This window comes from Equus caballus, chromosome 20 (assembly GCF_041296265.1).
Source record: "Equus caballus isolate H_3958 breed thoroughbred chromosome 20, TB-T2T, whole genome shotgun sequence".
NCBI classification, from domain to species: domain Eukaryota; kingdom Metazoa; phylum Chordata; class Mammalia; order Perissodactyla; family Equidae; genus Equus; species Equus caballus.
In genome coordinates this window covers 38,413,332-38,432,456 of record NC_091703.1, presented here as the reverse complement: position 1 = coordinate 38,432,456, position 19,125 = coordinate 38,413,332, and the positions used below count along the sequence as shown (strand labels likewise).

General features: G+C 40.4%; 1 protein-coding gene across 2 annotated transcripts in view; it reads right to left on the bottom strand.

Annotated features, from left to right (window-relative positions):
- BLTP3A (bridge-like lipid transfer protein family member 3A) overlaps positions 1–19,125 on the bottom strand; it is a 71,554-nt gene that overhangs the window by 19,153 nt on the left and 33,276 nt on the right. For both annotated transcript variants that reach the window (XM_005603829.4, XM_001498458.6), the window contains exons 2-10: positions 18,160–18,322; positions 18,020–18,058; positions 17,226–17,317; positions 7,951–8,140; positions 7,495–7,635; positions 6,910–7,080; positions 6,016–6,208; positions 891–977; positions 211–381 (exon numbers count right to left, since the gene is read on the bottom strand). In XM_005603829.4, the coding sequence (XP_005603886.3) occupies positions 211–381; positions 891–977; positions 6,016–6,208; positions 6,910–7,080; positions 7,495–7,635; positions 7,951–8,140; positions 17,226–17,317; positions 18,020–18,058; positions 18,160–18,322 (1,247 nt within the window). The remainder of the gene's footprint in view (positions 1–210; positions 382–890; positions 978–6,015; positions 6,209–6,909; positions 7,081–7,494; positions 7,636–7,950; positions 8,141–17,225; positions 17,318–18,019; positions 18,059–18,159; positions 18,323–19,125) is intronic.

Sequence of the window (19,125 nt, the reverse complement as noted above, 5' to 3'; positions counted from 1 at the left end):
CAACCTCCCTTCAACATTGCAGCTATCCCTGGAAACAAACAGGCCTCTAAAGAAAAGAGTCACTGACGTCTCTCCATGGGATAAAGTTGGGATAAACAGCTAGGAATAAGTTGGGATAATTAGCTAGTGCACTAGCTATCTCCACTGGATATTCAAAGATAAACGGCAAGAGGCTTAGCAATGGGAGTCTTCCAGCTCCTCATAACCCACCTGCTTTCCTCCGGAAGGGCGAGTCTACCCCCAGGTGCCAGGGTGATTTCAGATCCGTCTTCTCGTGCAACTTCTCCATTTTACTCTGAAATTCCATCACCAGCTTCTGGGCCCACTGGCCTCGGGTCTCCATGGCCTCACAGTGCCGTACCCAATGTTTGCAGCTATCGCCTGTGCAACAAAACAAAAAGATTTTAGTCCAAGATCATGATCCAATGTTCCAATTTTTCCTTTCCAGTGGTATAGTCACAGTTCAGAATCTGATCCCTCAGCCCCAATCCAGAATTCTCTAGAATAAGTAAAAATTATCTAGTGAGAGCACTCAGGTTCCTCTGGATTCCATATGTGATTTTTCCCTAAGGCTCCCTAAAGGCCAGCTGCTGACTGCTGCCATCTTTGATTATGGACTACTGGAGAGGCTCTAAAGTGGTGGAAGTAAGGGGCAGAGGGTTGAATAAAAGGGAACATCTCAAGTACTGCCTCTCCTCCAACTTCATTACTGGTAAAGAATCATCAATAGTGGACCCTGAAAGTTTCCACAAGATGTCCTCTCCCAACACCTCTCTGAGCATGTGCCGCAATCCCTGGCACCCTCCTGCTGGGCAGTCAAGGATGAACCCAGAAATCTGCCCTCAATACCTGGGCCACACTAGTACCACCCCTGTTCAGAATTCTCCTACCTGCCCAGTGGAAGGGGTAATAGTCAAATGCCATCTTGCGGAAGGTAAGCTGCATTGCACCACCCATGAGTCTGTTTGCAGAGACGCCTATGAAAGAAAAGTAAAAGTGAACAGCAGCAGAAGAAACAAAGAGGCCTAAATACCACTTGAAGCACTTCAAAGTCCTCTTGAGGGTCAGCTCCAAAGCCTGGCTGACACACAAGCGCAGCTGAAAGGCCATGATGTTAGGTGATGTGCAAGGCTGCAGCCCTCCTCTTTGGAGATGCAACAGCCAGCATGCTCTAAAAGATCAGAACAAGTATATTCCATTGTCTCTGTAAACAGCTGCTAGATTTCCAGAAAGGCAGAAGAAACTGCAAAACTCAGGATTCAGGAATTCCAATTCTAGGTCACCCCAGACACACTTTACAACCTTAACTGATTGGTTCCCCCAAACCTAAAAATACTAGTATTGCTATCCCTTAGCCCCACGCCTGGAGAGGCATAAGCCAAATTCCCCAGATAACAGGACCCATACTATTTCCTTTCATATTCTGGCCTCAGAGCTAAAGCTGTGATATCAGACAACTATGACCTACTGTACATACAAAGTACCCGGGAACACTAGAAACAGTGCACTAACAAGGACATTATAAAATAAACATACAGAATATTTTAGGTAAACTGGAATTTTTAGCAATAAGTCAAATATTGTATTATGTTTATCTTGAATTTACATTTAATTCTTACTAAATAAATGCACTTTCCATGTTTGTATTTTCTCTCTCCCACGAGACTTGAGGAACTCTAAGAGTAGGGACTGTTTCTTCTACATGTGTACATTGTCTGACCTATCCTGCTCTGCACTTTCATCCCATCCCTGACTCAGGGGAGGGAAGTCCCAGGGCATCCTCCAGGCACAAGGTGGTAAACCTACAACAAGGAGGGTCATTTCCATCCAATCGAGATTTCACCACCTCAAGTTCTGGACTAATCATCATCCTACTAAGAGATTTACCTACACCACTGTTCCTGTTCCTCCATCTTTTTTTCATAATTACCACCTCTAAGGAGCCTGTTTAGACATTTTTCCCCTAAATGCTCCCTCTCCATGAAACATTAATACCACAGATATACTGTATATCTGCTTATGTACTACATGTCTATCTGTACTTATTTACAAAAAGAATAAGTATAAAGCTTATTCCTTTTCTTCAATGCAGGGTTAAGAAAGATGAAGTAATTCTTTTAAAAGTTAAATTAAAAAATGTAAAGCTGTGATATTTAACTTAACTTTATAACTATATTTGCTGAGTAACTTTTAATGTAATTTATTTCTTATATAAATTATAATGTATCAAATTACATATGCAAGTTAGCAATTTATATAAATACATAATAGCAATAAAATCAAAAAAAATTTTTTTTTTGGAGGAAGATTAGCCCTGAGCTAACTGCCACCAATCCTCCTCTTTTTGCTGAGGAAGACTGGCCCTAAGCTAACATCCGTGCCCATCTTCCTCTACTTTATATGTGGGACGCCTACCACAGCATGGCTTTTGCCAAGCAGTGCCATTATCCACACCCGGGATCCAAACTGGTGAACCCCGGGCTGCTGAAGCAGAACGTGTGCACTTAACCGCTGCGCCACCAGGCCAGCCCCTACAATCAAATCTTTAATTATTCAAAATTATTTTTCAGCAAAAGTAAAACAATTGAAAATTTTAGATTTCTTAAAATTATTTTTAGTGAACTTATCTTTTAACTTTTGCTTGATATGAGAAAATAACTTTTAACTAGCTGCTAGATAGTAAGATAGTGTCAATATTTTTTCTTTTCAGCACTGAAGTAAATTAATGATTTGTTCAACAACTTATAGAATTAGATAATAAAATATAAACTATTTTTATTTAATTCTCAAAGTTCAAATCACAAAATTACTGAGGATGAAATATAAACAACACTGACAAGGCAGCCAACAGGCATGCACAGGCCACCTCTCGCCATATGACTGTGAGACCAAGCAACTGATTGAGAGAAAGTCCTCTAATCACAGCCATCAATTCGCCATAGTTTATAGCACTGATCTTCCATACATTCTGTGTATCTTCCATGAACTCAATGTCAATGCTGTGCATATGACTACAAGAAAACCCAAGGAGAGAAATTAAATACTAAGGAATAAAATTTTGTCAGGTAGGGTTAAGCTTTGGAAGGTCACAAACCGTTGTTACATCTAAGATTTTTTTCACCCTCACCTCTCACCAAAGAACCAATTTTCAATGTCCAGAATAGGCAAATATCAAGATAAAAAGTAGATCAGTGGTTAGTTAGGGCTGCAAAATGGGGAGTGACAGCTAATGGGTACAGGGTTTCTTTTAGGGAGGACAAAAATGTTCTAAAATTAGATTATAGTGATCACACAACTCTATGAATATACTAAAAAACAGTGAGTTGTAAATTCTAAATGAGTGAATTATACGGTATGTGAATTCTATCTCAATAAAGCTGCCTAAAAGAGAAGAACCAATTTTCACCTGCTGTGGGAGGATATCCCAGTTGAAACTGCATGACCTAGGGTACTGGAGGGAGAGAGTTTCACAGCCATGCTCCCTCCACTGGAGTTATTTGGAGCTAAAAGAACAATAAGCTACACAGACTGAGCAGATTAAAATAGGATCTAGAATTGAAATCAAATATAATTACCAACTGCCACATATTTAATTATAAACACATAATCATATATGAGACATAAGTGGTAAATAGTGTACAGAAATGACTAATTAATGTTCTTCAATAAACTGGCCGGAAGAGGACAGCTAGCCTTAAGAGACAAAGATTTTGGGTCACAAACCTTATCCTGAGGGAAAACAGTTAAAAAGAGGTAGGCGACACTCTCTTCCTGATCAACCACCAACCTCCTTTCTGAAGCCTGAAGTATGAGCTGCTCTAGTTTGATTTTAAGAGACTGTGCTGCCCCACCTCAAGCCAAGCTGTCCTCAACAACCCATCCAGTTTCCAATAATTTCATCTCTGATACCAAAGGATAGGTGAGAGTGCCAGCCAGGGGCCGAACGTCTAGGCTTTAGTGTCCCTTATGAAAAAGCAGGTAGCTGTAGCCTTCAAGGAGTCTCTTCAAGGAGCAGCACTGTCCAAAAGAACTTTCTGTGCTGATGACATCTTCTAGGCCATAGTCTATATCGAGTACTTGAAATGCGGCTGGTGCAAATGGGGATCTGAATTTTTCATTTTATCTCATTCTAACAGACACGTGTAGCTACTGGCTACCATACTGAACACAAAGTTCTACAGCAATGCTATCCAGTAGAAACATAATGTGAGCCACATTGTATTTTTAAATTTTCTAGCAGCCACATGAAAAAAAGTTTTTTAAAAAAGTGAAATTAATTTTAATACATATTATTTAAACCAATATACCCAAAATATTAACATTTCAACATGTAATCAATAGGAAAATAATTATCAAGGTATTCTACACACTTGTTTTGTACTATATCTTCGAAACCCCATGTGTATATTACACCTGCAGCCCATCTCAATTTGGATCAGCCAACATTTCAAGTGCCCAATAGTCATATGTGGCTAGTGGCTGCCATACTGGACACAACTCCAGAGAATCTTTGAGCCCTTTCTGTACCACCGAGTTCTCCTTTCCCTTTTCTCCCCAAATCCAAGGAGAAGAGTCAAAGTCACAGGAACTTCACAGAGTCATATACCACACCTAGGTATGGTAGGCTGGGAGTTATCCCCCTATCTAAAAATATCTCATCTAAAACATCCTTAAATTCCACCAATTTGATTAGTTTAATAAATAAATTAGTTTAGGCTCCATGGAAGGCTAGTCATTCACATCTTAGTGTGGATTACAGGACCCTGCCACATGAAGAGGACAGTGCTATATACCCCTCATCAAGCAAGAGGATGAAACTCTCAATTATGTAGTCTTAATAAAGAGTTCTGAAAAGATTAAAAACAAAACAAAACAAAAACACCAAAGCCTTTATAATAACACTTGGAAGAAATAACCAAACAAAATAATAGTTTTAGCAAAGAACTTCCAAAATAAGTGAGTAGCAAACCAATGAGTAATTTATTTCTTGTGGTGGCAAAAACAACCTTTATGCTCCTTTTGGGTCTCTTGGAGTCGGAGTAGAGAAGGGCTGAAGTCACTTCAAGACCAACGAACAGCGAAGCAAGACAGGTGATGCTGCTTGGTGATCCAGCAAGAAAAGGTTGGTTCCCCCAAGGAAACTGAGTCTAGGTCTCATTAAGAGACAAACATAACCTTCAGAGAGGATAAGGCAGCAAGAAAAAAATCTACCCTGTGAAAGCATCAAAAACTAAGAGCTGGTGGCAAAGGGGAGTATAAAAAGACCACAGAGTACTGAAGGAACAGGCAGCAAAGTAATAATACTGAATATTCGCCTATAATTAAGGTCCACCAACTTCAGTATATTATCTCATTTGAGCCTGACAACGACCTATGAGGTAAAGGAGTAAGATATGATTTAACTCAAGTTCACAAATGAAGAAACTCCAAGAGGTTAAGTGATTTCCCCAAGGCTCTTGAAGGAGAGGAATGAGTCAATTACTTTTTCATTCTGAATAAATGTGTATATAATATTGTAGCTCTAATGAACATAAAAGCATGACAAGAACACAGCATAACCTCTCTGCTTGGGAAGAGAATATTTATACATAATAATAATTTGAATTGACTCAAAAATCTGAAAATTCTGAGATTTCCTATAGTTGAATTTACTTTTCTAAAAGCTTATACCAGTGGTCAGCACCGTCCAAGGGACTTTGGGGGAAAAAAAAAGGTATACACTGCTGGGGTCTACCCTGAAGATTCTGTTTTAGTGGGGTCTGCAGAGAGCCCCAGCATCTGTATTCTCTTATTACAGGGGGTTCTGCTGCACCCTAAATTAGGCTGAAGAGCACTGCCTTACACTAACAGAAAGAGAGCTGCCACTGGAGGGCTGAGGCCCAAGCAGTGCCTGTGATTAAGGGAAGCCAACCAAGTACACCACAGTGTCTTGAAAAGAGTCTTCCATCCCCAAGCTTTGCCCAGAGCTGAAAGCAGTGATGGACCACCCTGCCCAGACCCAGACCTCACAGGTACCTGGCTCTCGGGACTGGCTATCATCACAAATGTGCAGGTCCAGGCGGGAGATGAGGAGATGGTAGGAAGACTCTTTCACATCAAATTTTTCAAAGTACTGGCTGAGGCGGCTGCTGCTGCTGTTGCTGCTGCCCTGGCTGCCACCAAACGCCTGGGCCCAAGACTGCTGGGCACTAGGAGCAGGTGGGGTGATCTACACGTGACAGAGAGAAGAACAAGACATCCAGACCCAGAAAGGCTCCTTGCAGGCTTTCTTTAAGCTTTAGTTCAGCCTGAATAAAATCACAATTTAGCAAGATGCCCCTTCCCTCTCATAAGAGTTTGCCTAGTAGCTGACTTAGGTCTGTCCCACCTAAACAACCCAAACTCCAAAAACCCTAACTCTCATTAGTCTAGTAACTGTCAGCGTACGGTTCTGAGGTTTGACTTGCTCTCCAAGCTCTCGCCCCCCAGCACTTGGGTGACTGATGCTAAAACATCCCCTCCAGGAATTCTTCCTTAAACGCCCTCCTTCAGCCCAGAGAATTAGATGCCTCTTCTTAGTGCTCTCATGGCATAGTGTTTACCTCTATTACAGCACTTATCACATCGCATTGTAATAGCTTATTTATGTTTCATGGTTTAAGACAGTGAGATTCCAAGGACAGGAACAAGACGTTTATTCTACTTTTCCTTCCCAGTGGCTAGCACTGTATACCTAACACACTGGAGGCATCCAATGAACAGAATAAATGAATAAATCAGAGGCACAGGCAGAGCCTATGCACATCCAGAAGTAAATGGCAAATCCCCCAAATAAGCCTAAGAAAGTCTAGACTCCACCTATGTTGGTATGAATTAGGTGTGGCCTGCCATCTCCCCAGCCCCTCGAAAGGTATCTGTTCTGCCTCTAACCTGTACAGGTTCAGGGGCCAGGCTCTTTCTCTGCTGGGCTGACTTCTCCATGGCTTCACTCAGCGACTCTGCATACTTCATCATAGCCTTGAGCTGCGAGTCAGTCAGCACCCAGAGCAAGTCATCCAACAGGAACATCAGCTTGGAGGCTATCACATTGCAATCTTTGGTCTGAAGGAGCCACACAGAACACAGGGTTCAATATCTGGTATGATTCCAACTCCTCAAAGTGACTATCAATTTCAGAGACGGCTTTTAAACCCCCAGTGTGTGAAAGGAAAGCATCAAGCACTTCGGAGAGACAATTTCTTACAAAACTACTAAAGTTTTCTGTGATTAACAAGAAGTAGCAATAGTCAACTGCCAGGTGCCTATGTCAGTGTTCCTACATATGGGTAAAAGTTGTGGTTTCCAAAACTGAGATGACAGGGTGGTGGAAATGTTCTCTCATTGGTGCATACTGTGCAACACTAAATTGCAGCCCCTCCTCTTTCAATAACATTCAAAAAACAGGGAACATCAACTCCCAGGCTGTCTAGGAGAACACAAGAGGGAAGTTTTCATGAGGACAGAGAACACACTCACTCTTCTCTTGAGGGCTATTTGGATCCTGCCTTGGTTGGTAATAAGCCTCAGTGGAGTGGTTACCGGGTCCTGATCACCATTGTCTGTTGCATCTGCCTCAATTCGAAGTGTTTGCCAAGTTATTTCCTTGAATGTTAAAACCTGGAAGGAGAAAAGTAAAATCCCTTAATTCTGTGGATGAAATTAACCAAGAGACAGGAAGGTGCAAGGGGAAAAGACTAGAAGGCAGAGACTCCCACCATTCTTGGTTGGGATCCTACCAAGAGAAGGCAGTGGATCAGAGATCCATAACTGAGGAAAGGATGTAGCAGTAACACTGGACACAAGGGATTCTTGGGTTCCCCGGAATGGGGGAGCACTTGAGGAAATTGCCAAAGCAGGAATAACATCCTTTAAGAATAGTCCTACTTTGAATCCCCTCAATTTCTCCTCCTCTTGCAATGCTAGGGATGTCACCTCTCCTCGGTGGGGGTCGGTGATGCGGGTGAGGCGGAGGTCACTCTGCTGCCAGTTGGGATTGACACTGTAGCCCTGGAGCTGCCACAATTCAAAAGAAGCGTGGAAAGCCTTGGAGTGAATCTTGATCGTGATGGAATTGACGACGATGAACATCCCCTCCACCACCTTCTCGGCAAAGCCATACTCACTACAACAAAGGAGGCAGACCAGCGTTCAGAATCACGTGAGACTTCACGCACACTCCTTCTACTGGAAGACAGCAGACCAGACTATTAGCAGTGCCAGCCCTTGGGTGCTAGAACTGTGGATTCGTTTTTTTTCTTTATTTCTCTTCTTCCATTTCTACTTTCTTATATTTTTTAAATTTCTAAAAATTTTTATGATGATTTAGTACTCTTTTTAATGGGACTTTTTTTTTTTAAGAATGGAGTAAAAGAAAAAGAGTTGAACCTGGAAACAATCTCCCTCCTATTAGAAAGAATAGATTGAAAAGTCTCTTTATTGTCCATAAACTACTTAAATGAATACTTAAATACTGGCTGTGAGGGGAGGTATAACTACAGAAAGGAGACACTAGGTTCATATAAAATCTTCAAAGACAGAGCACACTCCGCAAAAGTAGTGGAAAGAGGAAAGCAGTACAGCCAGGTGAGCAAGGGGTTTAATCCTGTGAACGCTGGTCACGAGCAGTGCCACCTTTACCCTGTCAAATATATCCCAAAGAGCACAGCCGTACTTCCACAGCGAGAGGTCAGAAACGGCAGGGGCAGGAATGAGGGCCATCTTAAAGTCTTTCTGGATGTGGAAAACACAGACATTCTTGACATGAAGGTGAAATCAGTTCTCATTACAAGAGATAAAATGGAGGTCTGGAAATTACAAAATGAAAAAAATGTATCTATATTTGCAATTTATATCACAAAGGGCTAATATCTCAAATGTATAAAGAGCTTCAAAAAACTGAAAAGAAAAAGGCCAAGAGCCCAACAAAAATAGGGCAAAGTATGGACAGTTCACAGAAAAATAAAATGCAGATAGACATCAAACATAAAATGATGTTCAACCTCACTCATAAATCAAAACTACACTGAGAGACAATTTATGACAAAGGTGACAGTGCAGTAGGGAAAAGATCATCTTTTGTTTCTTTTTTTTTTTTTTTAAAGGGCAATGTTTACAATTATTTTTTCTTTTTTTTGAGGAAGATTAGCCCTGAGCTAACTGCTGCCAATCCTCCTCTTTTCGCTGAGGAAGACTGGCTCTGGGCTAACATCCATGCCCATCTTCCCCTACTTTATACGTGGAATGCCTACCACTGCATGGCTTTTGCCAAGCAGTGCCACGTCCGCACCCAGGATCCGAACTGGCGAACCCCAGGCCACCGAGAAGCAGAATGTGCGTACTTAACTGCTGTGCCACCGGGCCAGCCCCAAGATCGTCTTTTCAACAATGGTGCATGGTCAATTTGAGGATATCCATAAGGAGAAAAAATAATATTGACCCCTATCTTACATTAAAACAAAAAAAATCAGTGTCAAGATTGACTATAGATATAAACGTGAAAGGCCAAAAAATAAAGCTTTTAGGGGCCGTCCCTGTGGCTGAGTGGTTAAGTCCACACACTCTGCTTTGGTGGGCCAGGGTTTTGCCAGTTTGGATCCTGGGCACAGACCTGGCACCACTCATCGAGGCATGCTGAGGCAGCGTCCCACATAGCACAACTAGAATGACATGCAACTAGAATATACAACTAGGTACTGGGGAGCTTTGGGGAAAAGAAGAGGAAAGAAAGAAGAAGAAAAAAATGATTGGCAACAGATGTCAGCTCAGGGGCCAATCTTAAAAAAAATAAAATAAAATAAAAATTAAAGCTTTTAGAAGAAAACATAGGAAAATATCTTCATACCTTAGGATAGAAAAAGACTCCTTAAACAAGATACAAAAAGTGCTAACTATAAAGGGAAAAATAGATATACTGGACTACATTAGAATTAATAATTTCTGTTCAATAAAAAAAACATTAAGGGGAATAGTTAACCTACGGAGTAGAAGATATTTGTAATACACATATGTAACAAAGGACTTGTTTCCAGAATATATAAAAAACTTCTACAAATTAAGAAGAAAAAGACAAAAACAATCCAAAAGATAAATGGGCAAAACACTTACATCAATGCTTTATGAAAGAGGATATCCAAAATTTCAATAAACCAATCATCAAGAAAATGCAAATTAAAATCATAATGTGATACATACCTAACAGATGGCTAAAATAAAAATACAGACAATTCTAAGTGTCAGCAACTGGAATTCATGTACTGCTAGTGGGAAAAGTAGTACAAGTGCTCTAGAACCTGTCTAGCAGTATCTCCACTACAGCAGAACATATGTTCAGCCTATGACCCTGCAACTCTATGGCCAGGTATATATTGAACAGAAATGTGTACATATGTTACGAGATATGTACAAGAATGTTCATAGCAGCACTCTTGTTTCTTCTTACATATTTTTAATGTACATACAGAAAAATTCATTCTTTGTGGTGTACAGGTCTAGGGTTTTGACAAATGCATAGTCATATATCAACCACCACTGTAATGATGGAGAACAGTTCCACATAGCAACAGTATACCTACCTAATAGCCAGAAACTGGAAAGAAACCAAATGTCCATCTACAACAGAATGGATAGACTGTGGTGTGTGATGGAATAATACATGGTAACAAGAATGAATGAAGTACAAATACATGCGGCAACACAGATGACTCTCACAAACATCATACTGAGCTAAAGCGGCTGGACACAAACGACGACATACTATATGACTACATTTATATAATTTTAAAAATAGGGAAAACTAACGTATGGTGTAAAAAGCAGGATAAAAGTTATCCTTGGGGGTGGGTATGACTAGAAAGGGCACAGAGGCTTCTGGGATTCTGGAAGTAGTCTGCTGCTTTTTTTTTTCCCCCCAAGATTTTATTTTTTTTACCTTTTTCTCTCCAAAGCCCCCCAGTACATAGTTGTATATTTTTAGTTGTGGGTCCTTCTAGTTGTGGCGTGTGGGACACTGCCTCAACATGGCTTGATGAGCGGTGCCATGTCCGTGCCCGGGATCCAAATCGGTGAAACCCTGGGCCGCCGAAGTGGAGCGCGTGAACTTAACCACTCGGCCACGGGGCCGGCCCCACGTAGTCTGCTTCTTGATGTGTTAACTTTGTAAAGAATCACTAAGTTATACACTTAGGATTCATGCACTTCAATATAACGTACAAAAAAAACCACACTGAAATTCTATATGTCATCTATTAGATTAGGCAAAAATCCTGACGTTTGATAATATTCTCTATTAGCAAGGGCTTTGGGAAAACAAGATCTCTTACACATTGCTGATAGAAACAAAAAATTATAAAATCCTACGGAAGAGAATTTAGCAATGTCTATCAAAACTTTATACGCATTTGCCCTTTGCGTGTCCCAATTCTAGGAATCTACCCTAAAATATGCTAGCAACAAAAGTGGAAACAACCCAAATGACCATCAACTGATGAATCGAAAAATAAAATGTGATATATCCATACAGCAGAATATTACTCAGCCATAAAAACAACGGTACTGGGGCCAGCCCGGTGGCGCAGCGGTTAAGTTCACACGTTCCGCTTCTCGGCGGCCTGGGGTTCACCGGTTCAGATCCCGGGTGCGGACATGGCACTGCTTGGCATGCCATGCTGTGGTAGGAGTCCCATATATAAAGTAGAGGAAGATTGGCACGATGTTAGCTCAGGGCCAGGCTTCCTCAGCAAAAAGAGGAGGACTGGCAGTAGTTAGCTGAGGGCTAATCTTTCTCAAAAAAAAAAAAAAAAAAACCATAACGGTACTGATACATACTACAACATAGCTGAACCTTGAAAACATTAGGATAAGTGAAAGAAGCCAGTCACAGAACACTACATAGTACATAATTCCATTTATACGAAATGATCAGAACAGACACAGAAAGTAGATTAATGGTTGCCTAGGGATAAAGCAGGAGAGAATGGGGAGTGATTGCTAATAGGTATGAGGTTTCTTTTTGGTGATAAAAATGTTCTAAAATTGATTTTAGTGATGGTCACACAACCTGGTGTATATACTAAAAACCATTGAATTGTACACTTCAAATGGATAAATTTTATAGTATGGGAATGATGTCTCAATAAGGCTTCTTTTAAAAACATGCTGGAGGGGCTGGCCCAGTGGCGCAGCGGTTAAGTTCGCATGTTCTGCTTCTCAGCGGCCCGGGATTCCCTGGTTCGGATCCCAAGTGCAGACATGGCACTGCTTAGCAAAAGCCATGCTGTGGTAGGCGTCCCATATATAAAGTAGAGGAAGATGGGCATGGATGTTAGCTCAGACCCAGTCTTCCTCAGCAAAAAGAGGAGGGTTGGCAGCAGTTAGCTCAGGGCTAATCTTCCTCCAAATAAATAAATTAATTAAAATATGCTGGAAAAATATTAAGTGACTTATGAACAAGGTCATTTATTGCTGCATTATTTATAACAGCAAAAACTTGGAAATAATTCAAATATCCATCAATAGAGAACTGGCTATATAAACTATGATGCCTCCATAAAATATTCTGAGTATTCTGCAGGTGCAAAAAGGAATAAGGTCTATCACTCTATATGCTTCTATGGAGAGATCTCCAGGATATACTTTTAAAAGAAAAAAGCAAGGGGAAAAGTGCTTACGGTATGCTACATTTTGTGTAAGAAAAGGAATAGGGACAACACAAACATACATACATATAACATACCTTGTTTTATAGTTTTAACTTTGGAACTAAGTAATTTTACATAGTTCAAAAGTCAATTAAAAATAACTTAAAAGTTAAAAACAAACTGATATAAAACTCCTAGAAGATAACATAAGAGAAAACCGAGATGGCCTTGGATATAGCAATGACTCTTTAGATGCAACACCAAAGGCACAATCCCTAAAAGAAATAATGGATAAGCTGGACTTCATTAAAATTAAAAACTTCTGCTCTGTGAGAAACAGTGTCAAGAGAATGAGAAGACAAGCCACAGACTGGGAGGATATATTTGCAAAAGACACATATAATAAAAGACTGTTATCCAAAATATACAAAGAACTCTTAAAACTCAACCATATGAAAACAAACAACTCAATTTTAAAAATGGGCCAAAGACCTTAATAGATGCCTCATCAAAGAAGATATACAAATGGCAAACAAGCATATGAAAAAATGCTCTACATCATATGTCATCAGGGAAACGTAAATTAAAACAACGAGATTCCACTACATATCTATTAGAACAGCCCAAATCCAAAACACTGACAATACCAAATGCTGGCAAGGATGTGGAGCAGCAGGAACTCTCATTCATTGCTGGTGGGAATGCAAAATGGTGCAGCTACTTTGGAAGACAGTTTGGCAGTTTCTTCCAAAATTATACATACTTTACCATATGATCCAGCAATCACACTCCTTTGTATTGACTCAAAGGAGCTGAAAACATGTCCACACAAAAACCTGCACGTGGACATTTACAGCAGCTTTATTCGTACTTGCCAAAATTTAGAAGCAACCAAGATGTCCCTCAGCAGGTGGACAAATAAACAAACTGTGGTACCTCCAGACAACGGAGTATTATTCAGCAATAAAATGAAACGAGCTATTAGAGTCATGAAAAGACATGGAGGAATCCTAAATACATATTACTAAGTGAAAGAAGCCAATCTAAAAAAAGATAGAGTCACACTGTATGATTCCAACTATATGACATTTTGGAAAATGAAGAACTATGGAGACAGTAAAAAGACCACTGGTTGCCAGGGATTGGGGGAGAGAGATGAACAGGCGGAGCACAGAGGGTTTTTAGGGCAGTGAAAATACACAGTATGATAACATGATGGTGGATATGTGTCATTCATTATACATTTGTCCAAACCCATAGAATGTCCCACCAAGAGTGAACCATAATGTAAACTATGGACTTTGGGTGATTACGATGTCTCAATGTAGGTTCATCTATAGCAACAAATGTACCACTCTGCTGGGGGATGTCGATAATAGTGGAGGCTATACATGTGTGAGGGCAAAGGATATAGGGAAAATCTCTATACTTTCCTCTCTATATTACCGTGAACCTAAAATTGCTCTAAAAACAAAGTGTCTTAAAAAAAAAAAAACCGAAACAGGGACCGGCCCATGGCCTAGTGGCTAAGTTTGCGCACTCCACTTTGGAAGCCCACGGTTTCGCCAGTTCAGATCCTGGGCGCAGACATGGCACCGCTCATCAAGCCATGCTGAGGTGGCTTCCCAAATGCCACAACTAGAGGGACCCACAACTAAAAGTATGCAACTATGTACCGCGGGGCTTTGGGGAGAAAAAGGAAAAATAAAATCTTTCGGAAAAAAAAAACCAAACAAATGAAACTTTCTGTATGTCAAATTGGTGCCCAACCATATAAAGAATGATTTCAAGTGACTTTAAAACACAGTATGCATAGAGAAATCTACAGCATTCAGTAGTCTTATTAATAGTTATAATATTGGTTTTGCTATTTTTTGAAACTAGCAAAAAAGTAAATCATTCATTACATTATTGTTGTTAGGAAAATATTAAAATCTAAAAAATTAACTCAAAATCCTCTTTTTTTAATTTGAATTGAGAAATATCAGGATATTGTCATTTATTTTTCTTTTTTTTTTTTTTTGAGGAAGATCAGCCCTGAGCTAACTGCTGCCAATCCTCCTCTTTTTGCTGAGGAAGACTGGCCCCGAGCTAACATCTGTGCCCATCTTCCTCTACTTTATATGTGGGATGCCTACCACAGTGTGGCCTGCCAAGCAGTGCCATGTCCACACCCAGCATCCGAACCGGCGAATCCTGGGCTTCCGAAGCGGAACGTGCACACTTAACTGCTGCGCCACTGGGCCAGCCCCTACTTTTCTTTCTTAAAAGTAACTTTTCCCTAGAACCAAACACTAAAAAAGGCCTTAAAGCAATGACAACTCAATGAAAACAATTTTGCCCAGACTGTTGTCTCTAAATAGCATTTCTCACTCAACAGAATCAGGGTTCCTGGGAGAAATGTCTGATTCCAGGTCTCAGGCAAGGATGTATAAGAGAAGCCTGAAACATCTTGTTCCATCTAAAAACAGGAAGATTACTGGGGTCTTGTCCGTAGGACACAGGCGGTAACTTTGAAAGGCTCTCACTGGCCAAAGATGAGGACATCCGAACATCAATAAGAATAATGATTATAAAGGTACGACAGAAAACAAACACATTTAAAAAGTAAACAAATGTAGGATGTAAAAAAATATAAATGTAAAAGCATGTAAAATAGTAAACCACCCTGGGAAAGTTAGACTGTTTCTTAAAAAAGTTAAGCCCTCACCTACCATACCACCCAACCATTCCATTCCTAGACATTCACCCAGGAGAAATAAAAGCACATGCCACACAAAAACTTGTATATAAATGATTATAGCAGCATTATTCACAATAGCCAATAACTGGAAATAAAATATCCATTAACAAGTGAATGGATAAACAAGTTGTGATTTATTCACACAATAGAATAATACCCAGTAATAAAAGGAATGTACGGATACACTCAAGAACATGGATGAATCACAAAATAATTACGCTAAATAAAAGCAGACAAAAAACAGTACATATTACATGATTCCATTCATATAAAATCATAGGAAAGCAAACTAACATATGTGACAGAAAGCCAATGTTTGTCTGGGGATGGGGTGCAGGGAAGGGAAGGAATAAAAAGGAGAACAACGTATGAGAATAATGGATATGTTCATTATCTTGACGGTGTTGATGGTTTCATGGGTGCACGCATATGCCAAAACTTGTGAAACTGTATACTTTGTATATGTGCAGTGTATTTTATGTCAATTATACCTTAATAAAGCTGTCCAAAAAATTCATGGATTCAAAATGATAAGCCTCCTTCACCTTCTCCACCCCCGCAAAAAAATCTCTTTGGAGATTATTAGGCTGTCAACTCATAATTCTTAAATTTGATAAAGGTAAAGAATCCAGCATTTATCCTGAAATTCCTGGACCAACCGTATTTCAGGGACCACTGGACCAACTGCATTTTGCATCCTAAAATGAAATAATCGATCTAGACAACTATCATCAGTGGTCCTTAAACCATGAGGTGAAAGGTAAATGAGGAACTTATTGTAATGGATAAATCATGCCAACATGGTCTGAATCCACTGATTATGTGCCTCCTGACATGTGAGGATAGGAAACACACTGTACCATTTATGAAGTATTCTTACCAAGAAAACAAAAATATTGAATCAAATCAAGCCTTTAAATCTAACTACCAGATTAAACAAGAAACATTTTAAATGACACCTTGAGGTCACAATCAGCCAAAATAAAAAATGTGGGAAATTTTTTAGAAAAAATAATCCAGTTTCTACAAAGAATAAATGGCATATTAAAAAGTATTGGGGGGCTGGCCTGGTGGTGTAGTGGTTAAGTTCACAAGCTCTGCTTTGACAGCCCAGGGTTCGCTGGTTTGGATGCCAGGCATGGACCCATGCACCGCTTATCAAGTCATGCTATGGCAGGTGTCCCACACATAAAGTAGAGGAAGATGGGCATGGATGTTAGCTCAGAGCCAATCTTCTTCAGCAAAAAGAGGAGGACTGGCAGCAGATGTTAGCTCAGGGCTAATTTTCCTCAAAAACAAAACACAAAAACAAACAAAAAGTATGGGGTGGGGGATTGTTTAGAATTAAAGAGCTTTAAAAGGCATACCCCAAAATGTAATGTGTGGAGCTCTTTGGATCCACACTGTATTGTAAAAAAATATTTTAGAGATAGTTCAGGAAATCTGAATATGAAATAAGTATTAGACGATACTAAGAAATTCCTACTAATTCTATTGATTGTAATAATAGTATTGTGGGGGGTTTTTTCTTTCTTCACAATCCTTGTCTGTTACAAACACATGATATTTACAGGTGGAATCATATGGTTTCTTGGAATTGCTTTCAAGTACTTCAGCACACACACACACAGTGATAGGAGAAAGGTGAGTAAAGAATGGAAAAATGATAATTGTTGAAGTGAGATCATGGGTGCATGGGGGTTCATTACAGTATTGTCTCTACTTTAGTGTATGTTTGAAAATTCCATAATAAAAGTTTTTATTTTTTAACTAAAAGGTAATCTGGACAAGTTAATATGTTGGAAATAATAGGGCCCAAAGCAACTAACCTCTGTCCTGAAGCGAGGGCAATGGGAGACTGTCCATTGGGGGGCCGAGGCTCCTCACACGTCTTCATCTCCAACTCTACCTTATCCAGACACTGAAATAAAAGCCATGGAGAGCTAAGCATCTGCACAAAAATCCACACAGCACAGACTGTGTCTTATTCATCTCTGTGCCCCAATGCCTAGTCAAGTGCTGAGCCCACAGTGGGCAGGCAACAAATGTTTGTCAAATGAATGAATGAACAAACTGAACTGCAAGGAGAGGCCTCATCTTCCCCCCTCCATTTCCATTACCAGCAGAACTCCAGGACAAGCATGGGATTAGCTCATAGCAGGAAACTAAAACGTAAATCCAAGTTACAGAGATATTACTATTCCTGGGGATTCCAGTCTTTGGGATAAAGATATGCATCAATCAGTTCCTGAAGGGCTTTCAGCTGATAATCACCCAACAGTCAACATGAACTAAACTTCTAATGTTTCCTTTGTCAGGATTCCAAAGGAAATCTAAAGGTAGAACCTTGGAAGTGAAACTTGTTATAAAAAACAAAACAAAAACTAACTCAGGACTTCTGGGTCTTATGTCTCAATGCTAACTGCTGTACTGCACAGCAGTTCCAGAATAAGCCCAGACAACAGTCACTCTGTTTCTGAGAGAAGCTCACAAGCCAGACAGAAGCACCCACCACTCCCAAAAGGGACAGCCTATCAGGACTCCTCTCCACCTTCTCTCAGATCTTTTAAAGCCCTGCCCCAGCCATCCCATTTGAGTACTTGCAATCAAGAAAGGCCATTACCAAGCAAATTGGGTGTGTCTTCAACTTTGTCCACTGGATCTGAAAGAGAAGAGCAGAGACTCAGGACTGTGGGAGCCGCCCCTCAAGAAAGCAGGCCTGCTGGCCAAAGAAAGCAACAGCACTCTAAGCCCCATTCTCACCCGGATGGAGGCCCTGTTGCAGTAGACCCGAGTGATGGCTAACCAGGTGGGCAGCTCCAGCACATTCTGTAGAACCTCTTCATCCAGCTCCAGGTTGGTCAGCTGACCCTCTCCTTTCAAGGTGCTCAAATTGATTTTGTCTGGGGAAAGATTCTTAGTGAACCTAAAAAGAGAGATGATAAGAAGCTATTATTTCCTTGGAAATCTGCTAAACGGGGGCCAATAACACTTCTCAATTTGGAGAAAAGAAAAAGTTAAAGAACAAATGTTGACTAGTGACCACAGTCTCTACGCCATGTAAGATGTTAGGTGAGACTTATCATTCTATTCATGATTGTGTCATCTGTCTACTCAAGAACCTACGATAGGGATTCCGGAGAAATGGCTATAGCAGTGGCCACCTAGCCTTTTGATGTTTCTGAATCCCCACATAAAAACACAGCAACTAGATAGCAACAGAAAAAGCCCATGGATAACAGTTAAAACAAAACCAGAAGATAAAGCATCGTCACAAACCTCCCTCATACAAGCAGGAGGGGAAAAAACATCAACAGCCACAAGACATGAGTACTATAAGCAGCCATGCAGATCACCCCAGAGGGATGCAAAAGGGCATCTGATGGGCCAGGGAGCAGGACTCTAAGACAACCAAGGACTACATGAAAAGCAACATGTGTCAATTTGAGAATAGCTATTGAAGCTGGAGGGGTTTGTCTGCTGAAAGGGATCCTCAGTGAGGCTCAAAGGAACTTGAGCAGTCTAACACCAATAACTCATGGAACTAACCAAGGCTCCTTCCTAGGACAGGGCCCCCACACTGAGAAGAAACTGCTGGGAGAGGAATTCAAATTAAGCAAGATAGGGACAGCAGAAATGAAGAAAAGAGATGGCCCAAATAAAACTAGGGTAGGTTGAGGGAACAGACCAGACTATCTCAGAAAGCAAGCCATTATATATATATATATA